This window comes from Rana temporaria, chromosome 8 (genome assembly GCF_905171775.1).
Source record: "Rana temporaria chromosome 8, aRanTem1.1, whole genome shotgun sequence".
Lineage (NCBI taxonomy): Eukaryota > Metazoa > Chordata > Amphibia > Anura > Ranidae > Rana > Rana temporaria.
Window position 1 is genome coordinate 73,009,052 of NC_053496.1, and position 24,274 is coordinate 73,033,325.

Consider the following 24,274-nt stretch of genomic DNA (forward strand, 5'->3'; position numbering starts at 1 on the left):
GAGTGAGGCAGCGTGCTATCCACATACTGTGTTAATAAAAACCTCCTCTCACATTGTGCTCTGCATAATGCAGCTTGGGGGCTGTGTGGCAAAATGATTTTTTTTTTCCTCTTCTTTTATTTATTTATTTTGCCTTCCTCATCAGCAGCAACAGCAGCTATTTTCAAAGTGGAAGCCTGCACTGTATCTTGGGTTCAGAGACTTCTGCAAAGGACACGTTCCGCTCTTATGCTGATGACACTGTGCTTGTTTCAGCTGCCCCCAGAGCCTGGGCTGGCAGGCAGATTGTAAAGCTGTGTGTTTGCATGTGCAGCTCCACATGACTGTTTTTCTGCATAGAAGCATCATTAGGAGCAATCCCCCTTTACTGGGATCACTTAGACACTTCCAGCTGGTGGCAAGGGGATAGTGCCGTCAAGCAGCACACACTGCTTCTGCTGTCTTTTTTTTTTTCTCCTCTCTTTCTCTATCTCTCTCATTGTACTGATACATAACAATGACAGGGAAGGCTTCAGGTACTGGAAGGTGATGGAAAAGATGTAAGCACTGGATCTGTACATGGTTCCCCTCCTCATCCTGAGCCTGCGTACTGGCTTCCCTGCTGTATCACTCCATTTATTGGAGTCCTCACTGTGAATCTGGATAGAAGGTGCACTAGGGTATACTACCTTCTTCAAGGGCGCTTTTCATGGGATATTCTCTCTAACAATGGCTCATGCAGCATCCCAGTTAAAGAAGAACCGGGATTTTGAAATTAATGCAGAGGAGGAAGCTAAGGAGAAAAGAAGGCACAGGAAGCGCTCTAGGGATCGAAAGAAAAAGGTATCCTTTCTGCCTATGACAAGTGGAATGTTGTGTGTTTATTTTACAGGTGCACAACCAGGCTTGGGCTGCTCCGAAACCCTGGACCACATTTCACTGGTACCGACTGCTGCAGTAATGGTGCAGGGGGTGTTTGTCCTCTGTACACGTCAGTCTTCTTCATGGGATATACAATTTTCTTCCCAATTCTCTGGCTAACTGCTTCAGCTTCCATGTTTATTTGTAAAAATTACCCAACATGCTTTTCAGTAAAAAAAAAAATGTTTACTATGATATATAATGTTTGCTTACTATGATATACATATATATATATATATATATAATATATATATATATATAGTTATATATCTGGTTTGGTTTTTCGTTTCCATTTCTAGCTCGTGTGACCTAATTCCCTAATACTCAATTATTATTTTTTTATATCCTCATTTTTCTGGCACAAATGTACCATTATTCATTGAATAATGCTTTTACATCCAACATTTTTGTTCCTGCCTTTTGCTTTGTTAATATCGCATTCACAGCCAGGGACAAAGGGCAATTAAAATGCATGTTCCTATAGAGAATTAGGTATATCCAGTGTTCACTGAGCCACTGCCCTCCAGTTTTGGAGATAAGGCCCAGAAGTGTTTTCACTCTCATCAGTCGCAATTAATAAATATTGACCAAAAGGCCGAAGACTAAGGAGCTTGTCGCTATAGGTTTTTTTATTTTATTTAATTGGCCTTCGTTTTTTTTATGGTCCTTTGTGATATTCCCTAAAGGACAGCTAATCCTAATTTTCTGTGAGCATTGATGCATGAGCTCGTTCGGTGACATGTAGATTTGCTGCAGTAAAGGAGAATCCTCCTTGGTATATACGATAAAGCACCAAACTGCTTGTCAGTCTTTTGTTTACACTCTCAGGCCTCGTACACACGGCCGAGGAACTCGACGTGCCAAACACGTCGAGTTCCTCGGCCAGTTCAGCCCTGAAGCCGCCGAGGACCTCGGCGGGAGGAGAGCTCCCATAGAACAACGAGGAAATAGAGAACATGTTCTCTATTTCCTCGCCGAGGTCCTCGTCGGCTTCCTCGGCCGAAAGTGTACACACGGCCAGTTTCCTCGGCAGAATTCAGCCAGAAACTCGGTCGGAAGCTGAATTCTGCCGAGGAAACTGGTCGTGTGTACGGGGCCTTAGTCTTTTTATTTCCCTCATAGGAAACAATTACCTAGTGTCATCAATGACATAATGAAGAAGCTGCTATAGGTGTTGACAGTGGATATTGCATACAGTGCATATACTTTTGAAGTTAACTGGCATGCTTTGTTATAACAGTGTGTTAAAGGCCAAACAACTGTGTTGCTGTAATTGACATGATAAGGTATCAGTGGTGGCTGATTGTGGTGGATCATTGTGTATTCTCAGCATTCCATGTGTATAATCCGGATGTTGACCATATCAAATATTCACAGTGGGAATAACCCAGCAGTTGAGAGCGTACACTGGTTCCTACGATAGAAACGACTTAAACTGCGCATATATTGCTTGATTGATCTGTGATTGTGTCTTAATACCCTTGGAATTCATAAAAAAAACGCATACTGTACACGTGTTGGTCTTGGATGCAGAGTGACAATGAGCTTCAGCAATCACATTTTGGACAGCTCCTAGTAATGTAATTGGGTCTCCGCCAATACAAGGAGTGGTGTTTTTAATTTTTTATATTTTATTTTTTTAGTGTAGATCAAGGAATTGGTGTTTAGTGGCATTATGTAGAAGGCAGACAGTGTATATTTGTAAAATGTTGGACGTTACACGCATATCATCCATGCTAGAGGTATCTCTGCAGTAAATGTTGATTTGGCTGTTTTAGTGGTATTTTTTTTTTATACGCACATTGTACATACTTGGGTGTATTGAAAAACAATGGAAGCACAGGCTTTTGGATAAAGAGTGGAGATCAAAACTGTCTGTTTCTATTCTCTAGGAATGTTTTCTATTACCATAAGACCACCTCCTCAATCTTGAGGGGGAGTGAGACTTGAAAGGGTATACATTGTCCTGTGTATTGCCTTTGTCCTTTGAAAAGAGCTTTAATCATTTGTGTCTATGTCAGGCCTACAAAGCTCAATCAAATAAGAACCTACACCATCTGTATATATGCAAAATGGACAACATACCTTTTCTAGATAGAAAACATTTCAGCTGATGGTTTGGTTATTACTGAAGTCGTGTTTATATTTTGTACAACGACCTGAGTAATGTTCAGCAGATGAGGGATGATATGCAATAATGCACAGCATCCAATCGGTTTTCAGCATCCATGAGTGTAGAGCAGTCTGAAATAAAGGCATTAAAAATGAATTCCAGTTGGGTTGTATGAGTTCCTCTGCTCTGCGCATTGTTCTGTGCCTTGTTATATAAGCCTTTCCCTTGTTGGATGTGAAAACTTCATTTCAAGATGCATTGCTAAGGTATTGCATCCTAAGTGTTTCAACTGAGGTACATTAACAACGTGTTTGTCAAAGGATGTATTTAAAACCCTGGAGTGCAAATATATAATGTAAGAGCCCATTTCACTTACACTTAGGATAAAGTAAAATGAAGGGTGTGGTTTATTTTAGAGTATACAGATCAGCACGTTCTTGTCTTGGCAGTACATTTAGTAAGGTGTCTACTTTTCCTATTCCATTCACTAGGGGTAATACGTCTTCTATTGTAATACGTCTTCTATTGTCCATTGACATACTTTAGATTGCATGGCCATGCTCTTTTAATATCTGGTTTTATTTGAATTGTTGTTACACTACCAGGCCTTCTATGGTCATCAAATGCAATTCACATGATGAAGGTAATATGTTTGAATTGTACATTTATAACTATAGGGCCCTCTAACATGTTTCACATTGCCATTTAGCTTTTACATTAGCGAATAACGTACCTCTTTCTACATAGTGTAAAGACTCCCTGCGTCCTCTAGTATCCAACCAGAAGAGGTGTTCTGTCTACTTCCTATATACCAAGAATTCACTTGCAGACTTAAGCTGGCCATACACGGTTCGAATTTCTTTAGAAAATCGTATCAAAGAATTTTTGTACAAATTTTGCACCGTTAGTGGGCTGCAGCAATAGCTGATTTCCGTGCGGCAATCAAATTTGAGGAATCGGACATGTTGGAATTTTTTGGAAAAATAAACGATTTTCTAATCAATGATGGGAGAATCGTGCAAGAAATGTAATAGAAAAAAAATGCGCACGTGCAAGAAAAGAAAATTCCCGGAGAGAAAAGGATATTCCCGGCCACGAAAATTATTTTCCGTAGTAACATGAAGGCTTGGTCGGCCGAATTTCAAAAATCAATGGTGGCATCATCGGATCACAAAAAAAAATAAACTTTCTGATTTTGAAAAGAAAATTGGTTCGAAATTCGACCGACTGTGTATGGTCTGCTTTAGGTAGGACTTTACTATCTGAGCTACATGGGTTGATGGTAACATTATAGTAGTTGGCAGAGCAGGCTGGAACAGAAGAATAGCTAATGGCTATGGGCCAGATCCACAAATATCCTGCGTAACTTAAATCTTCCGATTTAAGTTACACCGCCGCAAAATTTCTACCTAAGTGCCCGATCCACAAAGCACTTACCTTGAAATTTGCGGCGGTGTAACTTAAATGTGTCCGGCGCAAGGTGTGTCGAATCTAATGGGGCGAGTCCCATTTAAATTAGGCGTACTCCCGCGGCGGACGTACTGCGCATGCTCCGTCGGGTAACTTATCCGACGTGCATTGCGCTAACAGACGTCGCTCCGACGTCATTTGCTTAGACGTTAACGTAAATGGTGTCCAGCGCCATTCACGGACGTCTTACGCAAACGACGTAGAGTTTAAAATTTCGACGCGGGAACGACGGCCATACTTGATAGGGCTTAGTCAAATAGGACTTAGCCCTATTTTTACACGGCGTAACTCGATGTAAACGACGTAGATTTAGCGCAACGGGCCCGTCGGAACGTTCGTGGATCGCCGTAAGTGTTCATTTGCATATTCTAGGCCGACCGCAATGGCCTCGCCACCTAGCGGCCGGCCTAGAATTGCATCCTTAAGATCCGACAGTGTAATTCAATTACACATGTCGGATCTTCTGCCTATCTATGGTAAACTGATTCTGTGGATCAGTTCCATAGATAGAAACAGGGATACGACGGCGTATCAGTAGATACGCCGGCGTATCCCTTTTGTGGATAACCCCCTATGTTCTTGATTTGTCTCCTTATGCTGTCCTAACATATATAAATTCTAGGCGTATGTTTGTGTACGGAACCAGGAATGTTTAGTCTTTTACAGGTTTTCCACTGGTGTCTTGTTTGCCCTTTAAATACAGCACTATCCATATTCTACAATATTGTTATTCTGTTCTAGCTTGTAGATATGCATTTTACATTTTCTTCCCTGATGGCTCTTGAAATGCTGCCAGTCTGTGTATAGGGTCTGCCAAGGTATGAAACAATACATCATTGGAGTTGCTTTCAGTCTGCCCACTGTAATGCAATGTTGGTCATCTGAAGGGGAAAGCATATTTTAAGGAATGGAAGAAAAGGATACATGTTTTACTGATTTCACTGTAAATGACCAGTTGTTAGTATACATGTATACAGGTTAGCTGGCTATCTCAGGGCCCTCCAGGAAAGGTTCCTAACTAGTGTTTGTATACTCTGATAGGTTCAGTTGTTACTTCTGCATCTTCTGTTATAATAAGTGTAATATGGAGAGCCTGGAATCATCAACCAGTTTGTTGTAAAAGTCTTCTTTACTGTCCCTTCAAAATCTGGAAAAAAACAGCTTTCTTCAACAAAGCAAAAACAAAAATTCCATATTTCTGGTATATTAAAAACAGTATTTCGGCTCACCGCCAGTATACCAGTCCTACACATGGGGTGAGGTTCCCGTCTGCTTCAGGGTACAGGAAAAGCCACAGGAGCTCAGCAAGGTCTCAGTCACAAGACAGTGCACACTTTCTCACAGCTGTGAGCTTCTCCACTGTACTTCACTGACTTCTTCCTTCTCCTTTGCAAGCCTCTCCTACTTGAAAAGGTCTCATTACTCATCGTTGGAGGCTCTTTCCCACCCAAAGTTTCTCTGAGGCCTCGTACACACAACCGAGAAACTCGGCGGGCGAAACACATCGTTTTGCTCATCGAGTTCCTTGTGAAGCCGTCGAGAATCTCGACAAGCCAATTTTCTCAATTCCCATCAAGGAAATAGAGAACTTGCTCTCTTTTTGGCTCGTCGAGTTTCTCGACAGTTTCCTCGACGGAAATGTACACACGACCGATTTCCTCAGGAAAAAAATATCTCCCAGCAAGTTTCTTGCTGGTTTTTGCCGAGAAACTTGGTCGTGTGTACGAGGCCTGAGACTCTGGATTCTGGGTCCCAAAAGGGGAATTACCAATCTTGAGAGAACTGCAAATCAACCCTCTCCTCTCCAGCCAGACTACCCCAGAACCCCTCACCCTGCATGGATGAGAACCCCTGAGTACTCAAAAAAATCTCTTACCATACCCCTTAAAAGGAACACAATCCAAATAGCATACTTGCCTTCTAGGACCCATCCCTGGCTTTCTGTACACAGGCTAAAGTTTTTAGTAGATGGTAAAGCTTTTAGATATTAATAAGCTGCTTTAAAAAGTCATACGTACCTCATTAAAGGTGGAAAACAGTGTTCTGCATTATCCATCTTAACCAGGCACTGTCGTTAGAAGTAGTTCTATACATTAGGGCACTACCATGGCAAATGCTGTTCAAAAGAAATGAAATGAACCCCTTTTAGTGGACTACTAGTTATTTACCTTCTTTGTTTGGATATTACATTCAATTATTTACGCATAGGCGTGCGCACATAGGGTGTAAGGTGTGCCTGGGCTCACCCTGTACTGTGCAGATTCCCTCTGCTGCCTGGCTGCAGAGAAAGGGACTGGGGAATCTCTGTCCTCAGTCCCTTTCTCTGTCTCAAAAGTTAGACATCAGGGGTCTGTTTAGACCACCGACATTTCACCAAAGCCCCCCAACAGGGCTCCTAAATAAATAAATATAAATATATATATATATATTTAAAAAAATAAATAATAAAAATAAAATCGTAAAAAAATAATAATAATAATACAAATAAAGACACTGCGCACACCTATTTTTTTTTTTTGTTTTATATTTTGTTCAGGATTGTGTTCCGTGCTTGCCCTAAAATTTGCAGCAACTGTCATCTCTGTTAAACCTGTTTTGATCCTTGTGCAGTAAGGTACCCAAACATGAGGAAAGAGGGGATTGTTTTTATGCTCTGGCCAGAAAGTTGAACACTGTTTACATGCCAATTTAGCCAACCATTGTTTTGGCACACACACCTCTGCTGGTCAGTAAAGTCATACAGCTACCTACATCAGGAATATCAACACTGCCCTAGTCTGAGAATTATTGAACACACAGTAGTACACCGGATTGAATGACCATGAGTTTTTTGTATGTTATATTTTGTACAGCATCCTTACTTGGGATATTAGATGATCCATTTCTGATATCAATAGTACATCTTACATAAGAAATCACACAAAAGAAAATATCTCTTTTTAACAGATGTGCAGATAATTACCGTATATAAGGCGCATGATATAGATTAGTGATCATTATAGTAAACAAAAAATGCCGCCGATGAAAATTTAATGTGAACTCATGGTCTGGAAATGATCATTCAAGTATTCATACGTTCCTAAAAATCAATAAATAAAGCTTTAAAACAAGCTGTTACTCCACTACCTATTTTTTTCGGACACTTTATAGCCGTTATGCCTTTATGTATGGCAAGGCAAATGGGTTATATGCGCTCAAACGGTTTTACTAAACAATAAGCTGTGTGCTGGGATGGGCTACCCGGATATAAAATACTTATTACATGGTTTTGGTCAAGTGAGATACTGGTTTAATACCCCCAGTGAAAAATGCTGGTGTCTGTTAGAAACAAAGCATACGTTCATACCTTATTTCTTCTGCTATTCTTAAGCCATGTACACACAACCGTTTTTAATGTCATGGAAAAAAAACAAAGTTTTTCTCAACGTGATTCTTGTCAAGCCTGCCTTGCATACACACGCTCGTGAAAAAAAAATGCTCTAGCAAAGCGCGGTGACGTACAACACGTACGACGGCACTATAAAGGGGAAGTTCCATTCTAATGGCGCCACCCTTTGGGCTGATTATGCAAATTTCCCTTCTCATAACTTGCTTCTGAGCATGCACGTTTTTCCCGTCATTAAAGCGTACACACGACCGTTTTTCACAACGTGAAAAACTACGAGAAAAAGGTTCTACGTTTTTTAACGCCCACTTTTCTCATCGCAAAAAAATGCTCTGGAGCCTACACACGATCGTTTTTAATGACCAATTTAAAAAATAGAAATTTTCTCGTCATGAAAAACGGTCGTGTGTATGCGGCATTAGAAATCAACCCTTACTGTTTTACACTACAGCACAGGCAACAGTGTATGCATGGGAACAACTCAGGCCTCGTACACACAACCGAGTTTCTCGGCAAAAACCAGCAAGAAACTTGCTGGGGTTTTTTTTTTGGCGAGGAAACCGGTCGTATGTACATTTTTCGACGAGGAAACTGTCGAGGATCCCGTCGAGCCAAAAAGAGAGCATGTCTTCTTTTTCCTCGACGGGAATAGAGAAACTTGCCTTGTCGAGTTCCTCGACAGCCTAACAAGGAACTCGACGTGGAAAACAATGTGTTTCGCCCGTCTAATTCCTCGGTCGTGTGTACGAGGCTTGACACAAGCTAACATGAAGTGAAGACATATTATCCCTTCCAGTGCCTATTACGATATTTGAATATCTTATTTCAAAGCTTAAAATAGAATTATAGGCAAAACTTTTTTCTTTATTTATGGATTATGGATAGAGCAAGCAAGGGTTATAATCCCTGTCAATTTTTTTTTATTTTGCCATCTATGTCCCATTACGGAGATTTCCATTCACTTCCTGTCCCATAGCTAAACAGGAAGTGAGAGGAAATCTCTGCAAATTAAGGGAATTCCTTGGGGACCCCCAGGTCACCAGAACCAGTGCCCACATTGAAAGATTTCCCCTCTGTTACTTTTCTGGGGACAACCCAAAATCTGAGATTCTGTTTTACATTCAGTGCCAGTTCATACCACATGCAGTCCTGTGTATTTTTTCTGCATCAAGAATGCATGGAAAGTCGGTTATATGATTTCCAATGGCAAAGTTCACACCAGTGCTTGCAGTTCCAATGCGTTCCAGAAAAAAAGTAGTACATACTGCATTTTTCCTGCACTTGACTGTACTGGAACGCTGTAAAAATGCATCTGAAACACACGTCATTAAGGTCAAGAAACAAGAGGAGGAAAAATTGCAATAGACTGCATTAAAAATGCACCAAAAACACACTGGAATGCATCAAAAACACCTCAAAAATTTGCATGCAGAAAAGCATCCAGACTGCATTTCTATGGTGTGAACTGGCCCTTACTGTCAATGATAATGGTAAAGCGGAGTTCCACCCAGAAATGGAACTTCCGCTGATCCGGTTCCTCCAACCCCTCTGGTGTCACATTTGGCTCCTTTCAGGGGGGAGCAGATACTGTGGCGATCTTTTGCCGGAAGTGGGAGCAAATACCATGTCTGGTCCCCCCTCTGTCTATCCCCCCCCACCCCCTCCCACTGTCTTCTGGGAGACACAAAGGCCCCAGAAGACAGCAGGGACCACTCAGAACACGCAGTGCGACTTGCGCATGCGTAGAGCACGAATGTGCAAATACTTGAATGTCCATTACCTGGCCAAGGGCTCATGTAAAGTAGATATTCCATTACATCTGTGTTTATATTCCTGCATTAGTAATAAGACATATTCACAGAGAAATACTGCTGACTCAAAAGTGCTGTGCTATATATAGTGATATAAAATGACTCATACCTAATTTACAATAATGAAAAAATGTTTAACCAACCAAATAATATGTATTACAATCATATCCAAATAGAAATATCCACACCTAACCAGCGAATGTGAATTAAAATAATTAAAAAAGTCCATATGTGACATCAGCAAATAAATCCTTAACAAAGTAAGCCACAGGTGCAGGGCTTTTTTTCAGCGGGAACGCGGGGGAACGCAGTTCCGCCACCTTCTGAACTGACTGTATGTAATAGCAAGGGATGCTGGGGTGTGCTGCAGGGTATTGATGCTCACTTGCTCACTGCTGTGGATCTATTTTTGCAGGGGGGTCTATTGTTGCTGGTGGGGGACCTATTGTTTCTAGGGGGGTCTTATGTTGCTGGGGGGTCAGTTGTTGCTGAAAGAGAGCTACTGTTGGGGGAGGGGTCTATTGTTGATGGCAGCCAGAGAGTCTATTAATGCTGGCTGTATGGAGATCTGTTGATTCTGCCGTGAGTCAATAAAGTCAATATTCAGTCCAATAGCAACTTTCTAATCTGCCCACTGCTGTGCCCTGTCAATTTCTCTCAGTTCCCCATCAGGCTGTGCCCACGCAGTGGCACGTAATATCTCAATATGATTAATGACATCAGCTGTATGCCCAACCCTTTTGTTTACATTTAGCTTTCAGCCTGGCGGGGATAGAGCACTATGCAGGAAGCTGTACATGAACGCTTCCCAGCACAGACACGACCCCCACTGTACCTCTTTCTGCCAGATCAGAGTTGGTCTTAATTAGCGCCAGTTTCCTAAAGCAAGAAAAGGCGGTAGGTCTTTAAAAATTTGTTTCTGCCATTGAGATAAATTCTTAAGCCCTGTACACATGGCCGGGATTCTCGTCAGGAAAAAAAACGTTGTTTTTCCTGACGATATTCCTGGCAAGATTTTCTTGCTGGCCCGAGTGTACACACGTACGATTCAAAAGAACCGCCGTTCTTTTGAATGGCACGAACGCGGCGACAGCATCGACTATGACGAGCATGCACTCGTCATATTCGATGCTGTCGCCGCTATCTTGCTTCACCCTACCTATGCCTTTGAAGCGTGGGTTTCCATGGAGACAAATAAGTATACATACGCTCGGGTTTCTCGGTAGGAATACACTGCCGAGAATCACGACGAGAAAATAGAGAGCATGTTCTCTATCTTTCTTGTCTAGATTCTGGGACGTTTTCTCTAAGAGAAACCTCAAAGCCTCGTACACACGCACGGTTTACTCGGCAAGAAAGCTCTGCCAGCAGTTTTCTTGCTGTTTCTGGCCGAGAAAACAGTGCGTGTGTACGAGGCTTAAAGGTGGCGGTAGTAAGAACTGCCTAAATTTACTGTACGTGTCGGTAATGTTACTGATCATGACTTAACCTGACTGTAAGCAATATTGGCAACCTTCTCAGTCCTATGGCAGCGTGCCAGTCAAAGAAGGATAAACTGCTGTGCACACACCCAGACCAGGTCTGAGAAGAAGCAGGCAGAGATCTTTCTTCCCAACGCCAAATTGATGTAATTCTATGGGCTAGCTTTTTTTTCCTACAAGCTTCTCACCCTATGTACCTGGTCAGTGGATTACAGAAATCATCTTCTTTGCTCTTCATGAAATCATCCAAGTGGCTAAAGGCGTCAGGAGGAGGGACCCCAATGGGGCACCTTATGTCATTTCCTACTGACACAAGGCACCTTGCAGTGCAATGCTAGCTGTTCATCCCAGGTAATATAGACAGCAATATACAGGCCTGGGGTAGAGCTGGGCATGTCCTGTAAATTATTAGCAGTGAGAAAGAGGTTTATCAGCAGTGGAAAAGCTTACGCATGCTGCTCTATTGCCCTAGTGGCTACAGGAGCTGCACAGGGAGACAGCATTGCAGTGATTAAACTGAAAGCAAATCAGTTGTATAATCCTGTTGAAGATAATACCTCTCACTGAAAAAATCGGCAGGTATTTAATACAGAAAAGGAGTAATAAAAATATGCAGTTTGATTTTGTAAATGTATGAGATGCTTTAAAACCCAACTCCAGGCTCAGATCGTTCTCTCATAATCCAATAATCGATATACTTACCTTTTTTACAGGTGTCTTTAGCCATATCTGATAAAAAATCACGGGCTATCATTACCATTTTCTTACTTTGGAAAGGGCGGATCCGAAATGCTGCATTGAGCAGCGCCATGTAATCACTATCTGACACATTTTCCAGTGACTCCGGGTGGGTGGTTGGAAGCCTTATGTCCTCACAAAAAGTCAACTGAGTGATTCAGGGCTTTTTAGGTGCAGGGTCTGCGTTAATATTTTTCCTTATAGTTCCACTTTAATAAAAGGAATATGTAGCCACGGAGTTTGAACCTTTAAAAACGATTTGGCAGCACAGATCACATATTTCTGTTGTTACCTAGCGGCCAGCGCAGTAATCAAGCTGCATATTTAAATGATACAAAGAGTCTGGCTAATAAAACAAGAGAGCTGCTCCTTTTTTTCCTTTTCTCTAGTTTTTATATATAAGTGTAGAGCAGGGGTCTCCAAACTTTTCAAACAAAGGGCCACTTTATTGTCCTTCAGACTTTAGAAAGGGCCAGATTGTGGCCAGTGGGTGCAGAAAATGTTTCGGGCCCAGCACCAGTAAGAATAAATGTGGCCTCAGGGATGGTGGTCAGTAGGAGGAGGAGTAGGGCCCCTATCAGTAGGAGGAATAGTATCCCATCATTGGTATCAGAGAAAGAAATAGTGCCCCCTTGTTGGTGTCAGTGGAAGGAATAGTGCCTCATATCAGTTGGAGGAATAGTGCCCCAAGGGCCTCATAAAGGCTAGCAGCACTCAAATCTATTTGTATCCCCCATTAAAAGGTGTTAGTCCCCAAACTAGGTCCCATGCTAGGGTGGCGCTGTCCCTTTCAGAGGAGATTAAAGAGGTTATGGCCAGCAGCCCATCATCACTATGCAGTCTATTAAGTAGCTTCCTCCTGCTCTCTGATGGCCATAATGTAGGTGACTCTGGATTCAGTAGTGGCGATCTCCCGCAAAACCAGTGACATCCCTCACCTCCAGTTCGCTGGATCTCTCCAACAGCTGAGGCCTCTGTGCGAATGCGGAAGCACAGTCTCAGTCTGACACCATGGTGGGCTTTGGCAACAGTAGCGTTTCTAATTCAGCAGCACCTTCCAAAAATCACCTTGGGAGACCGCCAGAGCCCTAGCTTCTTCTCTCATTTCCTTCTTTCTGTAGCACACCATTCTCATGGGACTTGTAGTTCCATCCAGGTCACCACTTAATAGAGAATCACTCCTAGTGACTAAAATTGTTATGGTTCCAAGAGGCTCCCAGCAGTCTTTTCCAGTTCCCATGCTGCCTTGCAACCAATCAGCTTCCTCCGTATACTATGCAATGGGATAGTCTCTCTTTCTGTGGCTCTGGCTGCAATTGCAGGCCTATGAAAGTGACTGTGCCCTCGGACCGGCTCTCTTTTTTTATTTCCTGTCACCCTCACATATAAACATTTGCTTGATTGTTAATACACATTTATAATGGAAACCGCGCTGGCAGGTGGAAAAAAAGCCACTGGCAAAAAACAGTCAGACACAGTGCAATCAATAAAATAAACATAATTTAGCTGTGCTAAAAATAACATAATACAAAGCACAACAATAAAATGCAAAAAATAAAAACATGCATCTTTGGATTGGCACTGTTGCTCTAATTTTATGTATTTAAAGTGGACTTACATAATTATTTTATTTTTTGTACTTTATTGATGTGCTTTGCATCACATTATTATTAGCGTTGCAGAAACATTGCTTAAGGCTCCATGCACACTGAAGCTGATAAATTGCAGTTTATTAGCGTTGTGTTTTTTTTTTAAAAAAAAGCCCATAAACTGAACTCTATGTTAGCCTATGTGCCCATGCAAGAAAGAGAGTCACCGCTCTAGGTGGGTCTACTATATGGTCACACGTTTTAAAACAGGATTCCAAGGGTGTCACCAAATCATAAAACAGGGGAACAGCCGACGTTTCGCACAAGATTAGTGCTTATTCATGGCTAATATAGAGCATATGTGCCCATGCACACATGGGCTTTTTTAGTGTTAATGAGCTTTGAAGTTTATTGGCTTTTTTCTGAACGCCCAAAAACGCCCAAAAACGCTGCTAAACGCTAAACGCTCAAAACCCCCCCAAAAATATTTTAAAAAGTGCTACACTGAAAAATGCTAATAAACGCTATTGCAAAAACGCTAAAAAACGTTGAAAGGCTCCCTGCAAAGCTACTGGAGTTTTTTATCGTTTTTTTTTAGCTTCAGTGTGCATGGAGCCTAATTGTTAATAACTCATCATATTAGGATATCCTTCTACAGCTGCCAGGCTGGAGTCTACCTCTCCCCGATTGGCCACTCCTCCGTTCACTTGTGGCCGGAGAGAGAGGTAACAGCTGCTGTGTGAAGTGTCACAGCCTGGTCCATGCGGCTATGGCTTGAAAATGCTGTGAATTGGCGCTACATGGGTATCACTGTGCATATGGCTTTTTTTAAATAGCTTTAAAATAATGTAATCTCAGGGTAGGTAACAGATGTATTACCTATTTCCTCTGCTGTGGTTTTTCTACTTACGATACATTTGACAGTTTTTCAAGGTTTTTCTAACAGTTAAAAAATATTTTTGACATCTTATATAAATGTATATTTATAAAAAAGTTCCTGTATAGTTTTTTTTGCAGACAATGGGGGTCATTTACGAAAGGCAAGGTAGGAAGCGGAAGGGAGAAAAAAGGAAGCCAGCTGCCATGGAAGCTAGTCACTGTCTCCTTATCAGATCATGCTATTTTTCAGAGACCCAAAACACACAGCAATACATCAAAAATCACATGCAGGTCAACAACACTATATCATTTTCAATCTTGTATGATCATATATTAGCTTTAAGCATTCTTATTGATCTAAAATAGCAGCACAATAAAGTTACATTGTTGTTCTATGTCATTTTATATAGGATTCGGCTCTTTTACATATTTGGGAATTGCAAATACAGTAGGAACACTTTTGTACCGTTTTGTAATGTTTTTCGTTCTTTCGCAGCATCATGTTGAAAATCTTGTCATTTCTGTGTAAATTTGAACACATAGAACAAGCTCTGCAAACAGTACTGCACCATTTTATAGACCTGTCATGTTTTAGTTCAGCTACTTGGGCTTTCATTATCGCCTGATGGGCTTTGCTAAGGTTCTTTTCATATTCTAATGACACATGCCAATAAGGAGGCAAAAGGAGACAACAATCTGTTACAATGAGTGTTGAATTGATCTTCTACCAGTGCATTCAATTAAAACATGGTCCAGCTGATGCCCAGCCTCTCTTGCACAGAGATCTCAGGTCAAATGAAATTAACCTCTATCTGACAGTCTATTGGACAGGCAATTTATATGCAGGCACTATAGACAGATAAATGTTTATAGGTAATTTCGGAGACACAGGAGTGGCCGAACAAAGGCCTTTGTTGCTTTTCCAGCATACAGTGGACTCTAGTTTACTACATGCAGTGTAGGAACACATATGGGTCCCAGTGTAGCCTTACTTGTCTTTTTGTAAATCATGCTCCACAATTGTGTTGTCAGATTTAAGCACTGTATTTTATTTGAGTATTATGATAGAACATTACAGTTATTTGTAGATATTAATGGTTCAACGGTAGAGCTGTATTTGTTAAACACAACTAGGTGTGAGCCTAGTGAGTCACTTATATAGGAACATAACATTTGTTTTCTCCTGTAGCAATTAACAGAAAATATGTAATCATTCATAGGGGCATACTATGATTTGGAAGGCCATATAGAACAATAAACCCCCTTTCTTTGACCTCTGTGTTGTATCTGGCACTTTGTGACCCTAATATTTGGCAGGGTTATCATTGGTGATCAGTTGTCTTTATTGAACCCCAAGTTATTCTGTTTGATCACTGCTGGTCTATGTTGACCTATGCATCCCTCTGTTTTCACCTCTTTCATATTGATGGTCAGTGGAAAGACCATGTTAAATAAATGTTCCTTTTTATTGGTGGTCAGTGACTCACTTATTGCCATGTTGGTTTCCTAATGTAAAGGCAGACTGGCAATGGTGCTAACAAAGTCGTTTTGCAGGAGTGCTGTTTAAACCTTCTGTTAATGTCAAATCAAAGAAGACTTACTTGAATCTTCTCTAAACAGTTCCTGGAACCACACTGCAATGAATCCAGGGAAAAGTAGTATTTTTCCAGTTGGTGCCAACTAGGCAGTAGGACGGAATCCAAAGAGTAAACATGTCAAAAAGCAGTTCTTTGTGCTCTATACCTGGATTCCAATTAAAGACTGGTGGGGAACATCAGTGCTTTGACTTGGCTTCTATCAGACAATTTCTAGCAATATAATCCAAAATATATGCAACTATGACTAAGGCCCCGTACACACGACTGAGTTTCTCGGCAGAATTCAGCCATAAACTCGATCGGAGCCGTATTCTGCCGAGAAACCCAGTGGTGTGTACACTTTTGGCCGAGGAAGCCGGCGAGGATCTCGTCGGGCCAAATAGAGAACATGTTCTCTATTTCCTCGTTAGTCAATGAGGAAACTTGGCTCGCCGAGATCCTCGGCGGCTTCACAAGGAACTTGACGAGCAAAACGATGTGTTTTGCCCGTCGAGTTCCTCGGACGTGTGTACGGGGCCTAAGGCTACAAGGCTGAAATGTGTAAGCAGGTCTGAAGACATGGATTTTAACCCAGTAACTTATTAAAGTTTTTTACTTATTGGGATCCTGCCATGTGCCAACTAATTCGGATTATAATCGATGAGTAATGTAACAATTCCACCATACCGAAATGTATATTAAATGTGAAATGTTGTTACCCACTATTATCAACCTTTAAAATACTACTTTTGAACCATCTACTTGGAAGAGATGCCTTTCCTCATGCAGATGGTACTGCTACAGATTGTTTCTTTTAGTGATATATACCCATGGGTTTCCCCGCATCCAATTTACATAACAGGCGAGTGTGACTGGTTCTGAATGGAACTGGTTCACACAGGTCCAGGGTGGCAGTGGAGCAGATAAAGGGTCCTGTGCGTTTATTGGTCTGGTTCAGGTGTGAATTAAGGCAATGATTCGGACCTGAATCGCACCTGAACTGGTCAACAGATATACACCGGACCAAGGCACGAACCCGTGGCCGCACATATGTGATCCTGGCCTAAAGGATAAGCTTTTCAAGCTCCTAAAACAAAAAATTGTAAATGCACATTTTTTTACCTGCATAAAAAAAATTGCATTTATTATTTTTTTGTTAAAAGGTGAACTTATTCTTTAAAAATACTTCCATAAAAAAAACATGATAATGATTTTTTTGGTTTTACGGTGTCATTCTTTTAAACAATATACTTTAGCAACAAAGTGGAACCCCCTCAGATCCATGAGAAAGTTAGTGAATTGAGACTTCTATGTAATTTGCAACCCTCATGAGCAAGTGGGTCTCACCCAGAGTTATGCTTTAAAGACTTTATTTTATTTTGTTATACACTTAGCGTCTTCCCTTAACGTTTTCTTTGCTTCAGCTACACTCTCATAGTAAAAATTGAGATAACATTTCCGATATCCAAGCAGCCTGGATTGACCTTGGTTGCCAGGCAGCCAACTGACACGTGATCTAACCTTCTCTCCTAACAATACAAAAGTCTTTGTCAGTTATAGAATTAACTGAGAACACTTTCGACCACCTTGATGTGTCTGGATTCTCCCTGTGTATTGGGCAAATTGTGTATATGATTTTACATTTTGTATACAGCAGACAGCTAATAACTTCAACGTTTGTGTTTTGAAACTTGTTGACCTGGACCTTCCATTGGCCATTTGATTTTTTGTACTGATAACTTGCAATTAGAATCAATCCATAAACACAAAAGTGCACAGTTTAAAGAGCTAGCAGGGTTATGAGCAGATTTTAGTGATAGATCCGCATGGGCCAGGTTTACCGGGTATCCTCCATGTCCATGACTGTGGTGGCACACTTCTGCATGCCGAAAATAAATTGTAATTTGTCTTTCCACCTTTACCTGTAATGTGATAAAATGACGAATAAAAGGACAGGCCTCGGCTCCCTTCAAATTTTGTCAGCCTAGGCTAGGTCCCAAATGATCCTGGTGATACTTGACCATACACCATCCTTTGAATATTCATATAAGGAATCAAACAGGGAGTGGGTGACGACAGCAGTGATCACGCCTTCCTTCAACCCCCTAAAATGTAATAATAATATTGTAATATATCCCCACAGGATATCTACAAATACAGGCCCAGATTCTCAAAGGACTTACGACGGCGCAGCACCATGTACGCCGGCGTAAGTCCTAATCTGGGCCGCCGTATCTATGCGACTGATTCTTAGAATCAGTTACGCATAGATATCCATTAGATCCGACAGGCGTAAGTCTCTTACTCCGTCGGATCGTAACTGCAATTTTTTTTGTTGCCCGCTAGGTGGCGCTTCCGTCGATTTCCGTGTCGAGTATGCAAATTAGCTAGATACGCGAATTCACGAACGTACGCGCGACCGACGCAGTAAAGTTACGACGTTTACGTTAGGCTTTTCCCGGCGTAAAGTTGCCCCTGGGTCTATGAGGCACAGCAAATGTTAAGTATGGCCGTCGTTCCCGCGTCGAAATTTTAAAAAGTTACGTCGTTTGCCTAAGTAGTCCGTGAATGGGGCTGGACGTCATTTACGTTCAGGTCGAAACCAATGACGTCCCTGCGACATAATTTGGAGCAATGCACACTGGGATATTTTAGAGACGGCGCATGCGCAGTTCGTTCGGCGCAGGGACGCGCTTCATTTAAATGAAACACGCCCCCTCCCCGCCGAATTTGAATTCCGCCGGGTGATTTACGCTACGCCGCCACAACTTTACAGGCAAGTGCTTTGTGAATAAAGCACTTGCCTGAAAAACTTGCTGCGGCGTAACGTAAATGAGATAAGTTACGCCCGCACAATTTTGCGCCCATCTACGTGAATCTGGGCCACAGTGTTCAGGCAGAGAGGACACCAGGGTTTTCTATGGCAATGAGAATGTTGGTGATGATGAGGTAGAGGGATGTGGTAAATAAAGAACTGAGACACAAGGGGTTAGTGAGAACAAGACCGCAGGCAAAGCTGACTTTAAATTGGACTTCATACAGTGAATTTTCTTTGAAGTCATCTTCAAAGCACAGATATAGTAAGGCGCTGATGCTGATTTCACAAGAAGACAAGTTTTCCCTTTGAAATGATGTGCACAAGGATACAGCATATTTTACAAATACAAATATTTTTGTTCCAGGGATATAGAAATTATACATTTTAAGAGTTATATAAATACTGTATAATTTAATGCATCATTTACAGAAATATTAGCGTGGCCAGAATGTGGCTCCAGTAAAACAAAAACGTATCTCTTGTTTTATGTCTTGCATCCATCCAGCCGCTACTTACCACCCCACGGCTTCCAGGGAGGGGATAGTAACTAGCTTGTTATCGCAGTTATTGAATTATTATTTTTCATTTTTATTCGTTTTTTTTTATAAATTATTTTTATATTGTATGAAACATTTATGTGTGTGGTAGGTGCTAATTAGATGAACATGTTGTGGGATCCTTATATCAGATTCTAAATGAGTTTTGTTATTTCCCTGAAGATCAGTCTGGTGTGGCTTCTGCAAATGAAGACATTTTAAATCCTATGTTATATTTGCACTTTGTACTTTATTTTTATTTGGATATCTTTATGATGCTTCTACTCATCCTGCAGAAGTGTGTTTCTGTATAAGTAGTTGTTGTTACACAAAAAAAACTTGTTTAATAAAAATTACTTAATTTATAAAAAATTATATACTTTAAACTTATGGGAAAAAAAATATTTACTTAAAATTATTAAGCAATGTCTATTATTTTAGTTATGCTATATATGTATTAATACAAAGTATTCCCCACCTTTACCACTAGTATTCAGGGCTGTACCTAACATAAATTAAGGTTATTTTTATATCAGGGGAATAACTACAAATCAGAGGGAAATATAAGAAATTTTAAATGGGTCCCCTCTGCTTTTGTAGCACCTGGCTGCTTGCATATCCATTAACAGGCAATTTACCACTGGTCACCCATGGCTGTATTTATATACTCTCAGGCCTCGTACACACAACCAAGTTTCTCGGCAAAAACCAGCAAGAAACATGCTGGGATTTTTTTTGCCGAGGAAACTGGTCGTGTGTACATTTTTCGACGAGGAAACTGTCGAGGATATCGTCGAGCCAAAAAGAGAGCATGTCTTCTTTTTCCTCGACGGGAATGGAGAAACTTGCCTTGTTGAGTTCCTCGACAGCCTATCAAGGAACTCGATGAGGAAAACGATGTGTTTCGCCCGTCGAGTTCCTCGGTCGTGTGTACGAGGCTTTATCATTGGTAATCTTTTATGGCCAAGGCAATCCTCTCTTATCTCCCTTTTAATATCGGTAGTCAGTGAAATGCTCCCTTTAATAAAATTACGGTTACTAATGTCTTCAATAAAATCTGCCTTTATATTTGATAGCCAGTCAGTCAAAAGACCTAAGGTCTGCCTTAGATGGCTAGTCAGCAAAAACCTTATCCTAAAACTTTAATTCCATTGGTGGTTATTGTCAAGGTTCTCCTACTCCTCCTTTATATTGGTGGTCAGTGAAAGGCTCCCTTTAATAAAATTACGGTTACTAATGTCTACAATAAAATCTGCCTTTATATTCAATAGCCAGTCAGTCAAAAGACCCAAGGTCTGCCCTAGATGGTCAGTCAGCAAAAACCCTATCCTAAAACGTTATTTTCATTAGTGGTTATTGTCTAGTTTCTCCTAAGCCTCCTTTAAATTGGTGACCAATTAATAAAAAGGCTTTCTCAAAGCTTCCTTTTTATAGGTGGGCAGTCAGTGGAAAGTGCCTCCTAAGGCCGCGTACACACGATCGGTCAAAAACCGATGAAAACGGACTGGAGGTCCGTTTTCGTTTTCATCGGTCCAAACCGATCGTGTGTGGGCCCCATCGGTCAGTTATCCTTCGGTCAAAAAAATGAGAACTTGCTCTAAAATTTAACCGATGGACGCCTAACCGATAGGTTAAAACCGATCGTTAGTATGCAAAAGCATCGGTTAAAAACCCACGCATGAATCAAGTCGACGCATGCTTGGAAGCATTGAACTTCGTTTTTTTCAGCACGTCGTTGTGTTTTACGTCACCGCATTCTGACACAATCGGTTAATTAACCGATGGTGTGTAGGCGAATCAGACCATCAGTCAGCTTCATCGGTTAACCGATGACAACGGTCCTTCGGACCATTCTCATCGGATGGACTGATCGTGTGTACGCGGCCTAAGGTGTTTTCTGGAATTTACTTTGAGATATGGTGGCAGACTGGTAGCCGGGGTGCTAGCCAAGCAGATGACAGAGTAATAAGCCAAAGCTGTGCTGGCTCGGACAGATACACAAAGAGATAGTCCATCCTTTTTTAGCTTAATGCCAGCAATATAAACAATCAATGGCAAGTAGGGGGGGGGGGGGGGGCAGATGAAACAAACAGCAGCAGGATGTATTTTTAATCACTGTGTAGCACCTCTTACCAGATTATACTTCCACCCCTGAGCAACATAATGGTTATACAGGTTGCTTTAGTGGTAGTTGTGCTGCTGATTTTTATTTAATTTGAAAAGAAGATTGAAACACTGGCTTGCTATTCATAGGTGGTAAGACGTTATTATACGATAGAGTGACATTTATGGCCACCAAAAGAAGGATAATAATCCTTTAAGCAGCACTAGCAATGGACTAATTAGCTCATGCTAAAGCTATGTGTGCACAGTTTTTATTTTTATTTATTTTTATTAGATTTACCAACACAGTGGCAAATGCGACAAATACTGTAAAATGAAAGATTGCACAAAAAATGTATTTTGTTTTATATTGTCTGCTAATAAAGACAGTACTATATAAGTAGCTTAAACCACAATACCTTTTTTTAGTTTTACCAAGCCGAAATTATTACACAAATTGTGATCAGACATTGTGAGATCACATGGTGGACTATCTACTACTACCCGTTTCACCTCCCTTTTGGCTAATAATTGCAATAGGCAGTTTCATGCTCTTCTGAAAAGGAAAATGAGTGTTTTACAGTGTGGGCATGCAAGGGTAGTTTGCATAATAGAGATCCTTGATTTTGGGGCTCCCAAGGTGCTCTACATATAAATTAAATATGTGTGCAAGCATTTGGAGAGTTCTGCTTTAGTGGATGTTTACAAGGTTTAGCCATCTAGTAGCTTTAAGGCCAATGAAAGACCTCAGACTCCAAAACCAGTAGGGCCTAAGCATGTGCATTGGAAATTTGTATCACATATATATGGACACAGCGTCTGGCTTTATGTTTTGCACATCATCCAGTGTTGTCATGCATTTATAGATACCAAATATAGGCATAAAATAAGGCAATATAAAACACTGTACCCATTACAGTTAGACCATAAAAACCTGCGCAGACAAGAGTGAAAGCTGTCATTGCTGGCTTCTTAATGAAATTCTAGTTGCCTTGCTGTCACGCTAAGCCTCTTACTTATTTTGAGTTCCTGACCCAGAAAAAAATTGCTAAACTTCTGACTTTACACCAGCCTTTCTGCAATGCACACTTATTTCAAGTCAGACTTCTGGATCCAAAAACCAGCCAGGCAACCTGTAGTTTTAGAAGAGGTTCAACACTGGAAGCAGTGGCGGCCCCGTCCATATGGGGCGCAGGGGCACCCCCCCCCCCCCCATCCATATGCCTGGCTCCTAATCTACATGCAGGGTGTCGGAAGCATGGATTCCAATAAGTTTTTTTTTTTAAAGAAGAAACACATGATTAGAGCCTGATGGCTTAAAAAAAGGGTGGGCTCGGGGCGCAGAGCACTGTGCCATGATCTCACCCAGTTGTGTCTTCCTGATTCTCCCCCCGGCCAATCAGGAAGCGGGTCCTGAGACCCATCACTCAATTGGCTGAGAGGAGAGGTAATCCTATTGGCTGCCAAGGAGGAGGAGGGAGGAGATGCAGGGAAAACTGCTGTGAAGATGAGTCGGAGGAGATGCAGGGTGAAGCTGCCGCTTGGTGGACGCACTACCCGCAACTTAGATGGTGACCGACGAACTGGGGGGGTGCCTGTGACCCGACCGGGGAGTGTTGGTGGGTGGATTGTTTTCCACTCCCCAAAAAATATACCACCAGCCGTCATTGACTGAAAGGCCTTTATTTCTCTTCTGACCAGTTTCATTTAATTAAGTCACACCCGAGCACCCCGAGTTCAAGTCAACTTTGTCTGAATGGCCTGGGTGGTGCCAGCCTTTGGCATTTCTGTGCAATGTTGTTAAATTTCTAAACAATTTGTAAAGCATGCTGTTCTATTGATTGGAAGTGATATTGCAACCAAAATAGACACCAGCATAGAGTGACGTCATACACTTCTTTAGAGTGCTGACAAAGATTTTGGATGTTTTATACAAATAACCATTAAGTAGAATAGACTGAGAGCAGAGCCCTGCCATTGATTCACTTACTAAGGTCAGCTTTGCTTTCTCTACATCTGCTCTAATTGGTTCTGCATAATGAGGAGGAATTAGGCCTGCAGATTAACCAATGAATGTGATGTCCGGATATGAACTCTTAATCAGATTGTCTGTGAGCTCACTACTATAAGAACTCTCCAGGTCTGCATCAACCACTATATTTTATTCTCTTATAATCAGGGTTGTAATCTCCCAAATCTGACCAGCACCTTAGGGAGGTGAATGCTGCTTTTAAGAAGATTTGATATTTTTATGGGCATCTGTAAACGTGTTTTGCATGCATTTTAGGCTTAAGCTTTTTTTTTTTTTTTTACTAGTTGCTAAGCAAGAAACGTGCACAAAATGCACATTTTGTGGATTTTCGCATGTTTTTCATGTGCTCCCAATTAAGTCTAGGGTTGTCCCGATACCACTTTTTTAAGACCGAGTACAAGTACCGATACCTTTTTTCAAGTACTCGCCGATACCGATTACCGATACTTTTTTCTTAATGTCATGTGACGCACTGATATATGGCACTGGCTGATGGGCACTAAGAGGTGGCACTGACTGATGGCTGGGACTGATGGCTGGCAGTGGCACTGATGGATGGGCACTGATAGGTGGCACTGATTTTGCAGCACTGATAAGTGGCACGCACTGATGGCTGGCACTGAAAGATGGCACTGATAGGTGGCACACACTGATGGCTGGCACTGAAAGATGGCACTGATAGGTGGCACACACTGAAAGATGGCACACACTGAAATATAACACTGAAAGATGGCACGCACTGAAAGATGGCACTGGTAGGTGGCACACACTGAAAGATGGTACACACTGAAAGATAGCACTGATAGGTGGCACGCAGTGAAAGAAGGCACTCATAGGTGACA

At 41.5% G+C, this 24,274-nt stretch overlaps 1 protein-coding gene across 26 annotated transcripts in view; it reads left to right on the forward strand.

Moving 5' to 3' along the window:
• The first annotated feature begins 243 nt into the window (after positions 1-243).
• ANK3 (ankyrin 3) overlaps positions 244-24,274 on the forward strand; it is a 391,181-nt gene continuing 367,150 nt past the window's right edge. For 5 of the 26 annotated variants that reach the window (XM_040362010.1, XM_040362020.1, XM_040362024.1 and 2 more), the window contains exon 1: positions 328-822. In XM_040362010.1, coding sequence (XP_040217944.1) covers positions 709-822 — 114 coding nt within the window. In that variant the 5' untranslated portion in view covers positions 328-708. Of the gene's footprint in view, positions 823-24,274 lie in introns of all 26 variants that reach the window. The other 21 variants (XM_040362017.1, XM_040362014.1, XM_040362016.1 and 18 more) reach the window with 15 other exon arrangements.